General features: G+C 46.8%; 1 protein-coding gene across 3 annotated transcripts in view; it reads right to left on the reverse strand.

The window, feature by feature from the left end:
* The window catches only part of Acsbg1 (acyl-CoA synthetase bubblegum family member 1), a 62477-nt gene that overhangs the window by 14173 nt on the left and 33417 nt on the right, over window positions 1-14887 (reverse strand). For all 3 annotated transcript variants that reach the window (XM_031344100.1, XM_031344102.1, XM_031344101.1), the window contains 7 exons: window positions 11327-11547; window positions 10798-10886; window positions 10447-10567; window positions 5582-5662; window positions 5349-5498; window positions 4630-4806; window positions 170-351 (listed from right to left, as the gene is read on the reverse strand). In XM_031344100.1, coding sequence (XP_031199960.1) covers window positions 170-351; window positions 4630-4806; window positions 5349-5498; window positions 5582-5662; window positions 10447-10567; window positions 10798-10886; window positions 11327-11547 — 1021 coding nt within the window. The remainder of the gene's footprint in view (window positions 1-169; window positions 352-4629; window positions 4807-5348; window positions 5499-5581; window positions 5663-10446; window positions 10568-10797; window positions 10887-11326; window positions 11548-14887) is intronic.

Here is a 14887-nt window from a genome sequence, read left to right on the forward strand (position 1 = left end):
CCCTATTGTGTCTACAATGGGAATCATAGTACAAGCCCAGTTGTACACAGGCTACTGTACAAGGTCCCCTCATACTGAAGTCTTCTGGAACCTGGATACCTATCAGGTTCTTGTTCATTCTGTGTATGAACAACCCTGTGCCTCCCCAGGCTTCCTGCCCCCAACTTACTCGCTAGGACAGGTGAGGTTCTGTTCCAAGGTGACTGACATGGCCCACAGCAGCATCTTGCGGCGGAGGAAGCCAGACTGTGCAGCCACCTCCTGGATCCGTTCCATGATCTTCTCCCACACACGGGGCACTCCCATGTGGGATGTAGGCTCCACTTCCCGAAGTGTGTTCACCAGGGTCCCCTGCTCAAGGCCAGAGAGAAGCAGAGGTGGTACCAGGCCTGGAGACACAGCCTCTCAGCATAAAAGCTAATGCTACACACAGATGCTCCTGTGGATGTGCACATCGGTGGCTGTGGTTCAACAGCTGCATCCCCACGTCTGCTAACAGAACTTTGGTGTCCTTTGTCAACCACTGTAGCCTGATGCTTGAGAAGCATCTTGACCCCTCAGACCCTTCTGCATCTGTCTAGATCAAACATGATAACCTTATTTTGCCAGGTAGAGTGGTACATGTGTGTAATTTCAGCACTTAAGAGGCAGAAGCAGAAGGATGGTGAATTTGAGACCCAGGCTGGGTACATAGCAAGTTCAAAGCCAGCCTGAGCTATCTAATGAGAACCCATCTCATGATAAACAAACAGACATATAAAACAAAAAACAAATGAAACAAAGGCCAGCAAGACAGTTCAGTGGGTAAAAGGGAACTGTGGCCAGACCTGACAATGAGAGTTCATTCTCAGAACCCACAGGGTGAAAGGATACACTTGACCCCTGACAGTTGTCCTCTACCTCCACATTGTACACTATAAACACATAAGACCCCTACTGTACTCCATATAAATAAGAAATTAAATACATAAGTAAATAAATAAAGGATGCAGTGGTTCATGTCTTTACTCCCAGTACTTGGGAGATGAAGACAGAGGCAGGTGGATATCTATATCTATGAGTTCAAGGCCAGCTAGGACAACCAGATCACCAATCTCTCTCTCTCTCTCTCTCTCTCTCTCCCACACACACACACACACACACACACACACACACACACCACATACCCTTCTTTGACTCAAAAATAAACAAATAAGCATAATTTTAAAATTATTTTAAAACAACACAAAGGGGCTTGGATGATGGCTCAGTCAGGAAAGCATGAGAACCCGAATTCAGCACCCATCTAAAGAGATGGTCACTGCACACATGCCTGAAACCCCATGTTGTAGAGTGGATCCCAGGGATTCAATAACTAAAAAATCTACCCAAAATAAAGAACTCCGGGCTCAATAGGGAGGGCTTGCCTCATATAAATGTCCTACATTTAGATAATGAAAAAAATATGGTACAGATACATTATCATTCAGTTGTCTAGAAAAATGAACTCATGAACTTGGAATGCCAATGGATGGAACTAGAGAAGTTCATACTGATTGAGGTAACTAAGACCCAGAAAGACAAATGTCACATGCTCTCTGCCATTGGAGGCTTGTGGCTCCAAATCTTCAGATGTGAGCACACAACCTGTCGTTACTACAGAAGACAGGAGAGTAAAATGAGACCCTTGCCAGGATAGGGGGACAGAGAGCACAGACAGAGGATAACAGGGCACAAGTTAGCTGATAGCAGAAATGGGAGGGGGGCTCTTCAGGGAAAAGGTAGGGAGGTACACACAAAAGAAGAGTCAAATAACAATAAGGACGCCTGAAAAGCCACAAGGAATCATACTATTGAAGGAAACCCATAACGCATAATTCCCTGTATAAATAAACATGTATAGTTTTAATGAACGTTCCTCATTTGGATTGACAGTGCTCCATCTAAGAGGCAAAGACCATCCAACAAAACCCCCATCTTTTGAGTTGCCAGCCAGGGCTGTTTAATAGACTCCTCAAACACAGCTTATTACTGTTGCCCTTGGCTGACCCCCCACCCCAAGATAGAAAGTAAATCCCCATTGGTGAAGACACCACATACTTCAGAAAGAGGGGTCATAAACCCCTGAGCTAGAACTGACCCGAATGCCCCTTCCCTGAGGACCAGCTTTCATGGTATCAAAAGACACCAAAAGCTTCTAACAGAGGGAAGCAAGCAACAGTCTTACCCAGCTATGATGCCTATGAACCGTATCAGCAGTCAGCATGGCATCATAGCCCTAAGGTTCAGTCACAGCTTGTATCCTTTGATGGTAACCAAAAGTTCTGTAACTGGACTTAGAGTCATTTACAGGGGCTAAAACATGCCCGATCCTGGAAATCTAGCTAACTATTCAGTTTGAGTAGTGATATCTATTAGAGGAGAAGCTATGACCCCTAATGTATTAAAGCAGGGTAATCCCTAACAACGATCTATAAACATTTGTCCTTATACCCATAGAAAGTTGTACCCCCAAGCCCCCAGCCAAGGAAATCTCCTTGTGATAGACAGATCACTGCAGAAAAACCAACTAATCAAATTCTGAGCTGTGGAGACCAATCCCAATGGATCCACACCCAAGGCTTAGGAAACTTTTGGAAGAGGGAGTGAGAAGAAGGTGAGAGCCGGAGGATCAGGGAACTGTCTGTGAGTTGTGTTTCTTACATAAGTCAGAAGCCACATCCATAACGCCTCACCAACATGACTGCCCACACACATGTGAGCTGAACAAGGAGGAGACCAACAGACATGCCAAAGTGTACAAGGAAAAGCCCTCAAAGCCGTAGCCCTATACAAAGCATTATAGGCAACCAAGAACACCTGACGGTGGGAGAAGCGGTCTTCCTAAAGGAAGAACATACTGATTGTTTGCCAGGATCAAATGGTCAGCCCTGAAAACATACATACATACATACACACACACAAGAAACATTATGCCAACGGAGCAGGTTATATTTAAGAATATATATGTAGGGCTGGTGAGATGGCTCAGCGGGTAAGAGCACCAACTGCTCTTCCAAAGGTCCTGAGTTCAAATCCCAGCAACCACATGGTGGCTCACAACCACACATAATGAGATCTGACATCTTCTTCTGATGCATCTGAAGACAGCTACAGTGTACTTATTTACAATAATAAATAAATCTTTTTAAAAAAAAAAAAGAATACATATGTATTTGAAGGAGAGAGGGGAGGGTTTTATGGAAGGGTTTGGAGGGAGGAATAGGAAGGGAGAAATGTTATAATCATATAATAATCTGAAAAATTAAGAAATAAGCTAAGGGTAGTGGCCTACGTCTTTTCTCTGAGCACTTAGGAGGTAGAGGCAGGTGGATCTCTGAATTCGAGGCCAGCCTGGTCTATGTAATGAGTGCCAGAACAGTCAGAGCTACATAATGAGACCCTGTCCCAAAAAAATAAAAAAAGTAAATAAAAAACAAAATAAAAAATAAATGTAAAAAGCCCTCATTTAAAAATACTAATTGTAAGGTCTGGAGAGAACCTGTGGTTCACAGTGCTTGTGGGTCTTGCAAAAGAGCCAGGTTCAGTTCTCAGCAGCCACATGATGGCTTACGAGTCCTAGTCATGACTCCAGTTCTAGCAGATCCAACGATCTTCTGTCTTCTGCCCTCCGAAGGTACCAGGCACATGGGTGTGCACAAACATACATGCAGGCAAAAATTCATACACATAAAATAAATATTTTAAAAATAGATCAGTTGTAGGTTAAAATTCTATATCTGTAAGGTTGAATTTAAAATTATTAAAACTAATTTCACTTGATTTATTACAGAGAGGGGGAGCTTGTCTCGAAAAATAAGACAGATGAGGTTGCAGAGGTGACTTGGCTCTTAAGAGTGCTCGCTGCTCTTACAGAGGACCAGAGTTCAGTTCCCACCACTACCAGCAGCCAGCCCATAACCACCTGCCGCTCCAGCTCCAGGCATCTTGTGCCTTCTCTGGTCTCCATTTATGTCAAACAAACATAAATTAAATATATTTTTTTAATCTTTAATTTTTGTAATTTAAAGATGTAGAATTATAGAAGAAAGCAGCCTATGTTGACTTCTAGGCTTCACATGCTTGCACACAGGTGCACACATGAACACATATAACACACACACACACACAATAACAACAACAACAGCCAAACAAGTACATTCTGTCCCCTTCTTCCCCCAGCAGGGTTTGTTTTAGGAGTAAACATATGATGCTGCCCAGGCTACCAAGACACCATGTCATAGACGACAGCTAGGTGGTTTCTGGGAACTTTTCCTCATGGTTAAAATAAAGATGCATGGAATAGATATATTTTATAAGATGGGGTGCAGGGAGCTATGCCTGCCCTCTGCTATCTTGTGGTCATACTCTGAGGAGGCAGTGCTTTATGGTGTTTGAAACCGAGGAAGGCAGTTATATGACTTTCCCTAATTGGTCATTTAAGTCAGGCTGTAAAAATAGCTGCTGAAAGAATTCTGAGCACTATATGCACTGGGAGCCAGCAACCTATGGATGCACACAGGGCCCATAGATACACGCTCACACCTGGGTATATGCCCTTGCTCACAGGTTGGACACACGCAGGGCAGGAAGTCAGGAAGACAGACTGACCTTTAGGGCATCTGGGTCTGCAAAGCAGACCTGGGCTCCCCACTGGATGCCTGTCCACAGGTCATAGATCTGGGCAGCAATATGGCTGAGAGGCAAGTAGCTGACCACTACCTCCTGCTTCACTTCTGCTGGCTGGATGTCCCCAGCCTGACTGCCGTACCGGGCTGTCCATGTGATCTGAGGGGAAGGAAAATGGCCCCAGCAGGTCCACACCCAGGTCCATGTAAACTGAGGTCTCCTTAGGGGCTTGAGCCCCTCCTTACAGGTTCTCAGAGTATGTAGTCGCCCTCTTGGGTATTTCCACAGATTCTGGAGACCTCCAGGGACAGGCCTCCCATCTGCTTCCTTCCCTTTTCCCTCTGCAGGACTCTGTCTACACCATGAAGGGATAGATGTTACAACTCATCTAGCTCTTTAGCTCAGCAGTCAGAGAGGCAGGACCACAGTCCAGAGTCCCTCCATCCCACCCATCCATCTGGGCATCTGTCTACAGGACCACAGCCCAGAGTCCCCCCTTATCCCACCCATCCATCTGGGCATCTGTCTACAGGACCATAGCCCAGAGTCACGCCCCCATCCCACCCATCCATCTGGGCATCTGTCTACAGGACTACAGCCCAGAGTCCTCCCATCCCACCCATCCATCTGGGCATCTGTCTACAGGACCACAGCCCAGAGTCCCCCCTTATCCCACCCATCCATCTGGGTGTCTGTCCTACATTGTCTTGACTCAGCATCACACCCTTGGGGTTTCCTGTGGTGCCCGAGGTGTAGACAAGCACGCAGCACTGGTTGGGCTTCTGGGTATCGATGATGGCATCCAGGGCCTCCTCAGGCACCTCTTGCCCCAGTTCTACGAGTTCCTCCATCTGTGGTAAGGTAGGGCAGAGAAGTCAGTCTGGGAGAGCTGGGTAGCATAGATAGGCCCCACTCATCACCCTTCTATTCATACCGTGTACACATTGGCCATCTTCTTTGGTGGGGATTCTTGGTATATCACCACTGCCTTTAGATGTGGCAAGTCTTTCCAGATCTGCATTGATGGGAAAAACAAATTGGGTTTTAGCAAGAAAATGGTCACATCTTGGAAAGAAACTCATCTACCTGTGTTAGTTTGTGACAAAATTCTCCTATTTCTGACTCTTGACTCCAGAAGGACATCTCTGTCCAGGGTTCCCCATTATGGGAAGTTAGGTGCAGTGACTGGGGATCTAGGGCCTGATTGAACAAGTCACAAAACAGAATATTGGGTTAGCACAGATGAGAAAGAGACAGAGGTACAAAGGGGCCTCTAAACTCCAGTACAGAATGGCTCCTAGGAAATATTACTAAGTTAGAAAGACACTGTGCTTGTAGCATGATACACGCACATGCACGCACGTGCGTGCGCGCGCGCACACACACACACACAAGCAAGCAAGAGGCATTTGCTTGCTTGCCACAAGGGACTCTGGAAGGTTAAAACTAATTACACTGACTCTCTACAGGCAGAGAGAGGGAGCAAGCATAGGAACAAAGGGAAGGGGAAAGTTTAAGTGTAACCTATAATTTTGATATTGGGATCATGTGAATATTGTAATTATTTAACAAATTCACTCATATGGAAAAGAGAAAAGATGATCCTTCAGTACTTGAGAGCAATCTGAAAGGAGTGAACACCACAGTCAAGAGTGGGGGCATGTGCCTGTAATCTCAGCACATGGATACTGAGGCAGGAGGACCACGACAATTATGAAACCTGATGATGCAGGGATTGTCTGTTAGCATTTTTTCTAGGCTCTGCCCAACAGCTACCTACCAACAGCCAGGTAGGAGCCTGGCTTGCTATAAAAGGACTGTTTGGTCTCCCCACAACCTCCTACCCCTCCCCTCTGGCCTTACTTTCTCTGGCCTCTCTTTCTCTCCACCCCCTTCTCTCACCTACCATGTCTCTCCCCATGTCCCCGCCCCACCCAGGCTCTTTCCTCCTTTCTCTCTCCACTCTCTTTCTGTCCCTCTCTGTCCTCATTCTTTCCCACACTCCTTCTCACCCCCCTTCTCAAGCCCCCAAATAAACTTCATTTTATACTAGACTCATCCTATGGCTAGGACCTTAGGGGAGGATTTCAGCATGGGCCCGCTAAGGCACCCCTTCCCACCACACCATGCCACTACATTACAAAATATATCAGTCTCTGATTTAATTTCTTTGAGAATTTTTATAATACAAATTTTGTTTTAAACCTAAGGCAGGCATTTTACTGAGGTCCTAGAGGTGGACCTTGTCTTCTTCAGCAGGAGGTGGTTTGTTTCCCTGACAGAAGCTTGTAGGCAGCCTTTTAAGCTGTCCAGCCTTCTCCGTCCCAAGATCCAGATATAAGCATGGGAGGGGTCAAGGGACAGCTTATCACTGGCCACCAGGCCTCGAGTTTGTTTTGTTTCTTGTGAGGGCTCAGTGAAACTGAGCCACTGAACTAGGCTATTTACTATATGGGTGGAATATGAAATATGAAACTGCCTCATGGCTGTCAAGTGGTAAAGAGAGTAACCAGAAGCATTTTGGGAAGTCCAAAGCGGCCGTGGCTACCTGGGGGAAGGGCAGGTGTGTTTGCCAATTTAAAGAGAACAGTGTAACAGTGGAAGGGAGGGAGAAGAGTCTGAAGTAGCCTGGAAGTTTAGGGTAGAGGGAAGAGAAGTACGCAGTCTGGAAGAGGCAAACGGATTTCACATGCATTTCAGGTAATGCTAATGTTAATATGGAAGAAAGAACCTGGAGGTTAGCTTGTAGCTTTGATATGTGTTACATGTATGTGCTCATGGGGAGCTAGACGTCCCATTTGCTGGTGGTAGGGAAGATAAAGCTCTTCCTGGCAGGCAGGTTCCTGAGGAGTGCTAAGGGTCGACTTCTCTCCGCCTGCCAGCAGTCCTTCTCAGTCTAGCCAGAGCTGAGCCCAGACTGTTGGTTAGGACATTGTGAGTGGCACTGCCATTTCAGAGGCTTGGATCTGACCAGTCTCCCCTGCCCTCTGTGTATGCGTGTGCACATGCACAAGTGTGTCATGCCACAGGTTGACAGCAGATGTCTTTCCTCAACCACTCTCGATCTTTTTTCATCTGAGGCCTTTCAGTAAGCTTAGCCAATGAGCTCCAGGGATCTGTTATTTTTTTTTTTTCCTTCTCTTGCACCATAGTTACAGACACTTGCTGCTGTGCCTGGCTTTTCATGTATGCGTTGCTGATCCAAACTCAGGTTCTCATGCGCACCTGGAAGATGCTTTACTCACTGAGCAATCTCCCTGGACAAGCTAAATTGGTTCTTTTTTTTTTTTTAATGTAAAATTAACTTTATTGATTTAGCCTGGGACATTTATCAACATAATAATGTGATGTGCAAATAAAATGTTAAAACTTGAGAATTAAGGCTTGAATTGAAATGGCATAGGAAAAAAAAATCTAGGAGTACCTTTTTTCTAGGATTCATATTTTCTAGATAATCTGTTCAGTTCTTGTACCACCACTAGTCTCATACATCATATATGTTTTGTTCTCCTAACTATCCTATGATCTTTTCTATCAATAGGACCAATAGTGTCATTAATTTATTTTTCTATATACCCAATATTGTTTACATCATTAGGTGTTCAAATAATAATTGTAAAAAGACATGTGAATTAATGAGCAAGTAGAGAAAAAGTAAAACTAATTTTAAAACACCACTCCCCTCTCTTGAGATTATAATTACATCATTTATCCCTTCCCTTTCCTCTATCCAATCACTCTCATAGACACTTCCTAGCTCTCTCAAATTCATGGCTTCTTTTCCCATTAATTATTATTTTACACACACACACACACACACACTCCTAAATACATAAACATTCAATCTATTTAATGTTACTTATACATTACGTTTTCAGGGCTGACTATTTGGTATTGGATAATTGGTGTGCTCGTCCCTGGGGAGGATTAAGTCTCCAGCTTCCAGAATTCCCTAGTTGCCTGTAGTTCTTTGTGCTGGAAAGATTTAAGAGCCAGCAGATCAGGTTGTTCCTTGTGAGATTGCATCTCCTGGCAGTGTCAGGAGCTCCACCCATGAAGTCTCATCAGCATGGCTACCTAAGCATGAGCTGAACAAGGGTAACACCAGTTGGCGTGCTAACCTGGATGATGAGGAGAGATCATGAGGCCTCAACCCTATGCTAGATTGGTTCCTAAACCATCAAGGCTTCGGGCCTAAGTGAGCCTCAGGGAACCTACCTCTGTTCTGAGTTAGGATATAATAAGTGAGGCTCAGAATATGACCTAATGACCTTAGTGCTTCTGAGGCCACTGGGTTATCTGAGGACTTCTAGGTCATAAAAAGTCTCAGGGTGCTTTGGAAATGCCAGGAACAGATATATATCCCTGATGAGTATTCCAGTAGAGGCAAGGGAAGGCGCCTTCCATGGCCTCTCTGGAAACTCAGGTCCCATGGTTCTAGAAGGTTGACCAGTTGGCCCTCAGACCAAGAGTTTGGACAAGGGGAAACAGATGCCTGAAGAGAGAGCTCAGCCCTCCTTGCTTCAGAGTACTGGTTGGGGCCACACAATCTAAACCTACCTGTCCATTCCCAATCCTACATATTTATCCAGGCTGGACAAATGGAGATGCTCACAGTGATATACTGAAAGCAGGGCTCAAAAAAAAGGCCCCCATAAAGAGGCAGGACAATTCTTTGTCACTAGCTAAAGGAGCCACTAGAGAAACCCTTCACAGGAAAGCAGAAGGGGAGGGGAAATGGCGTTTTCAAAACCACTCTAAACTGGTATAAAAGCCTGTGGTCACCTGTCTTAGACTAGACCAAACTCCCACAGAGTCTGAATCTAGTACAGGGTAGCCAAGCGCAAGATGCAAGGGTGGGTACCTTATCCAGCTTCACTGACAAGTCCAGGAAGGCTTGTGTAGTCACACCCTGCCAGGCCAACACTACTGTTTGAGAAGTTGTTTCTTAAGTTGATGATTTAGGTACCTGCTTTAGACCTATTGGGGGTCTGTGTCTCCCTCAGCTCCTCTCCCACAGATTTCCTGGCTCCCAACACTGCATTTCTCCCTGGCCCCTCTCAGGGAGGAGCCAGGATCAGTGTCTTCCCAGCACTAGTGTGACCTCAGCAGGCCTGGACTCTGGAGGCCTCCTGGGGTCTCTCTGTGAGCTAGTGATTCTTAGTCAGAGCTGCTCACAGCCTCACCTGAGGGAGCTACGTTGAAACATGAGGGGACCTTCCTTAGGAACTTGTGCTGGGTGTCTCACCCATGGCCCAGGCCTGCCCCAGGGAGGATTTCTACAGCCAAGTAAGAACTACAAGCTCCAGCTTGCTTCTCCTTGGCTTAAGAGACTTCTCCAGCATCTACTATGGTCTCTCTAGAGGCCCAGGTTCTCTAGTTCTGGACGGTTGAGCACCTGACCCTCAGGAGCAATGAGTGGCTACAGCCCAAGGCACATTTCCAGCATGTAAAATAAGCCACAGAGGGCCCATTGTTCACATCTCTCCCTCTAGGTAAGACCCTGTCCAGAGGAAAAGCCATGGTAAACAATGGGCTGGCCATAAGTATGAGTGAAAAGTGCTATTACCCACTTAACTTCCTTTCCTGTCTCGGTCCTGTCTGCCCCCTCTCTTTCTCTCTCTCTGTGTGTGTGTGTGTGTGTGTGTGTGTGTGTGTGTGTGTGTATGTGTGCATGCAAGTTGCATGTTCATATGGACTGTAGGGGTAAGATTGCTGGGTAGGGGGTAAAGTATCCTTCCTATGCTAGAGTAGATGTCCCGCCTCTAACCACATGCCCACTGCTCCTTCCCACCAAACCTTCAGAATCTTTTCCAACTGCTTCTGTGTGTCAACCACGATGACATTGGCTCGGCAGTCATGGGAGATGTACTGGCAGGCCTCTGGGGAGCTGGTGGTGTAGATGCCAGTGACGATGCCCCTAGATGTCCAAGAAAATCATATCAGGGGCAAAGGAACCACCCCCTCCCCCACAGCCTCCATCCCCAGGGAACTCCAGTGGTCTTTGAGATAGGGTTCTTAGTCATCTCAGCAGGCCCCGAAGGCCCTAGGGGGAATACAGGATGCTGGGGAGAGGCAGAGGGCTCGCTAAGGAGATAATAACCCTCTCTGTACTTTCTGCCCATCTCCAACCCCTGCTTAGCTACTCACCCTGCAAACACTGTGCCCACTGCAGAGAAGAACCATTCTGGAGAGTTGAAGCCGAGGATCGCCACGCTGTGGGCACGCTCCAGGCCGAGCTCCAGGCCAAAGGCAGATAGGCAGGTCAGTTACACAGAAGGGTAGAAGGGGCCTTCCCCCTTACCCCCCACCTCTGTCTTGCTCTCCACTAAGACTACAGAGATCCCACCAGGTCCACCTCAGATTCTACCAGCTAGAGAACCTCCTGGGGAATCAGTTTCTGGCAGCCCTGTTTACCCTTTCTATGATTTTCCAGGGAGCCCTATCTACTAGGTTTCCCAGCCCTGCTTGAAGGTGGTCTGTGATAAAGTTAAGTGTAAACTTCTTAGCACAGGGCCCAGATACAGTGTTAGCCCATCTGGTGGTGTCAGGCTTTACAATGGTGGTTTCTAGGGACCTTGCTGCTGGGGAGTTGGGGAGGGGGCCTCTGAGAGCTCAAGCTAGAAAGTGGGTTGAGGGTGGGGGGAGGGGGAAGGGATGTACAGTGTTGGACTCCTACCTTCAAGAAGCCTTTGGCTACTTTGCGCGCAATCAGGTAGTACTGGTAATAAGAGATGCGCTCCCACTTGTCCTTGCGCTTGAAGCCCAGAGCACTGAGGTTCCCATACTTATCCAGGGCCTCGTAGAACATCCGGTGCACGGTATAGGGATGCTGTGTACAGAAAGGTTCCAGGCGCAGGCGCACTTTCCCATCTGCCCGAGTTGTCCATAGGGCTTCCTCTGCAATGGGAAAGATGACCACAATCTAACCAAGCCTACCGGTGTTGTCTTCAGGGAATCTAGTTCTAACCTGGGCAGAGTTTCCATGCCTGCTGCAGCTGCTGCCGCCCTCTCCAGGACAGAATCTTGAGGGGGAGGGGCAGGCAAGCTAGGCCTAGGGTGTGCTGGGAGGCTACTTGGCCTTGGAAGATGAACAAAGCTCAGGGATACAGCAGGAAAAGGAAGAGGAAACAGAAACAGGCTTTTTTTTTTTTTTTTTTTTTTTTTTGCTTTTATCCAGTTAGAGCTTGCTTGCCAAGGATGGGGACAGGCAGAAGCAAAGCTCGCATCAGCTCACAAGAATAAAAATCATCTCTGGGCTCAGAGCTTCTCAGGCTCCTGCCAGCAGGTGGGGATAGATCCAGCTGGACAGAAAGTCAAGGCTTTGGAGGGGACTGAAAAGCAACAGGCCTAAGACCCTTAGTCAGCAGAGCCCGAGTGCAGAGGACAGATCCCCAAAGTCTAGATGCCCAACTCTGCCACCAGCCTTCTCTTCCCATCTCCGGGGTGTGGACCAAGACAGGCTTATGTCACAGATGAGCAGCCAGGCTCCAGAGAGCTTCACTCACTTTCTCCATGTCACACAGCAAGGATGAGGCAGAGTCAGGACTTGAACTCATACTCAGCTGATGTTTTATCCCACAGTTTGGGACACTCTGTGTGGTGGGCAGAAACAGAGCCAGATGGCATCTTCCTGTTGGCTGAACTACTTAACAGGTGACTAGATGCAAATGCTACAGCCTGAATCTGCTTCCTCAGAAGGAGGGAAGGTGCAGGGTTTGCTGTTGAGTATGGGGATCGGAGGGAATGTTTTAGAGAGGGAGACTTGAGTACTCAATAAATGCACACTCTCCTCCATTTTCCTGTTTGTAAAGGAAGTTTGGGTGCTCTGAACTCTTATAGATCTTTTTGGTTTGCTTGTTTGTTTGTTTGTTTTCAGAGTCTGTCTTAGTCAGGGTTTCTATTCCTGCACAAACATCATGACCAAGAAGCAAGTTGGGGAGGAAAGGGTTTATTCAGCTTACTTCCAGATAGCTTGTTGATCACCAGAGGAAGTCAGGACTGGAACTCAAGCAGGTCAGGAAGCAGGAGCTGATGCAGAGGCCACGGAGGGATGTTTCTTACTGGCTTACTTCTCCTGGCTTGCTCAGCCTGCTCTCTTATAGAGCCCAAGACTTCCAGCCCAGAGATGGCACCACCCACAAGGGGCCCTACCCCCTTGACCACTAATTGAGAAAATGCCCCACAGCTGGACTCCATGGAGGCACTTCCCCAACTGAAGCTCCCTTCTCTGTGATAACTCCAGCCTGTGTCAAGTTGACACACAAAACTAGCCAGTACAGAGTCTTTAAAGGCTAACCTCAAATTTACAATCTTCCTGCCTCTGCTTTTTAAGTACTGGAATTATAGGTATGAGCTACCCCATCAGGCTAGGACATTCCCCGGGACCAGGATGATCATTCTAAAAGAGTGAGCACACATTGGTAGAGAGTGAGCTGTCCAGGACCCCTGAGGCTTCACTTCTGCCTAGTTGCCAGACACATTCCATCACACACACACACACACACACACCCCGGAAGCCAACTTCTTCATACTGCTTGCCTCGGGCTGGCATCTGCAGCCCGATCCTCTGATCCTATATGAGTTAGACAAACAGACCAGGTACCCTTCTTAGATACATTCTTAGACTGCAAATAGATTTTGAAGTTGGTAGAAAGAGGGAAAGCTCCTGGCCCTGAGGCAGAAGAGCAGGCCCAGGTCCAGTCAAAAGGAAACATGAGGCCAGAGACATGAGAGAGATACAGGCTAGGCCAGGGGAGGACACCAGAGAGAAGACCTTCCTGTGGATCTGTATTGAGTCCCATCCTGCAGCTCCAGGTCAGCAGCCCCAGTCTCCAACTCTCCCATTTGCAGATGCCATCCACTAATCAGAAAGCTAAAGGGAGGACTGCAGAGTCAGGGGAATTTGAGTTCCAAACCTTGACCCTGTCACTCCCTGACGTGGCCCTAAGAAGTTATATTCCTCTTGGATGTACTATAATCATGGAAGGTAGGAGGGGTTAGTGAGGACAGAGAAGCTGGTTGCTCAGGCAGTGCTGGTGGGAATGAAGGCAGTGGTATAGCCCTATTGGGAGAGGGGAGACAGTTTAATAATTTCTCATCAAGTCACTACAGGACCTGGCGCTGTGGCACACAAGACAAACAAAAACATGCGTCCCCACAAACACCTGTATGTGGGTGTTTATAGCAATATTATCTATCAGCCCAAGAGGGGAAAGAACTCAGACATCCACAGACAGGTGACTAAAGGCTCGATGTCTTGATGTCTCAAGTGATCTACACAATGGGATCCATTTCCACTGTAAGAAGGAGCGAAGTACTGATTCTGATTTGAACATGGAGATGGCTCAAACCATGTTCAGTGAAAGAAGCCAGTTGTAAAAGACCATGTATCTTGTGAATTCAGTTATAAGAAATGTCCAGAAAAAGACTGGTTGGTTGCCTACAGCAGGAATGGGGACATCCATAAGAAAATCAAAAGAAATCTTTCTTGGTGTCAATGAAATATTCTAAAAGCGAATTGTAGTGATGATTGCACAGCTCTGAAATTTTTCTAAACATCATTAGACTGGGCATGGAAAAATGTAGATAAAGGCTCTTGCCTAGTGGTCTGAGTTCAATTCCTATGACCTACAAAGGGAAGCAAAGAATTGACTTCTGCAGGTTGCCCTTCACCTGTATAACGTGGTACCTTCACATGGCCAACCTACACATACACATAATAAATAAGCAAATTGCTGGGTGGTGGTGGCACATGCCTTTAATCCCAGCACTTGGGAGGCAGAGGCAGGCTGATTTCTGAGTTCGAGGCCAGCCTGGTCTACAGAGTGAGTTCCAGGATAGCCAAGGCTACACAGAGAAACCCTGTCTCAAAAAATCAAAAAAAAAAATAAGTAAATAAGTAAATAAGCAAATTTAGGGGCTAAAGAGATGGCTTAGAGGTTAAGAGCACTGACTGCTCTTCCAGAGGTTCTAACTTCAATTCCCAGCAACCACAAGGCGGCTCATGACCATCTATAATGAGATTTGGTGCCCTCTTCTGGCAGGCAAGTATACATGCAGGCAGAACACTGTAAATAATTTTTTTTAAAAAATGGTAAAATAAATAAGTAAAGTTAAAAAAATCTTTGGAGCCGGGTGGTAGTGGCACACACCTTTAATTCCAGCACTTCGGAGGCAGAGGCAGGTGGATTTCTGAGTTTGAGGCCAGCCTGGTCTACAGAGTGAGTTTCAAGACAGC

Source organism: Mastomys coucha, unplaced genomic scaffold, assembly GCF_008632895.1.
Source record: "Mastomys coucha isolate ucsf_1 unplaced genomic scaffold, UCSF_Mcou_1 pScaffold23, whole genome shotgun sequence".
Taxonomy (NCBI): domain Eukaryota; kingdom Metazoa; phylum Chordata; class Mammalia; order Rodentia; family Muridae; genus Mastomys; species Mastomys coucha.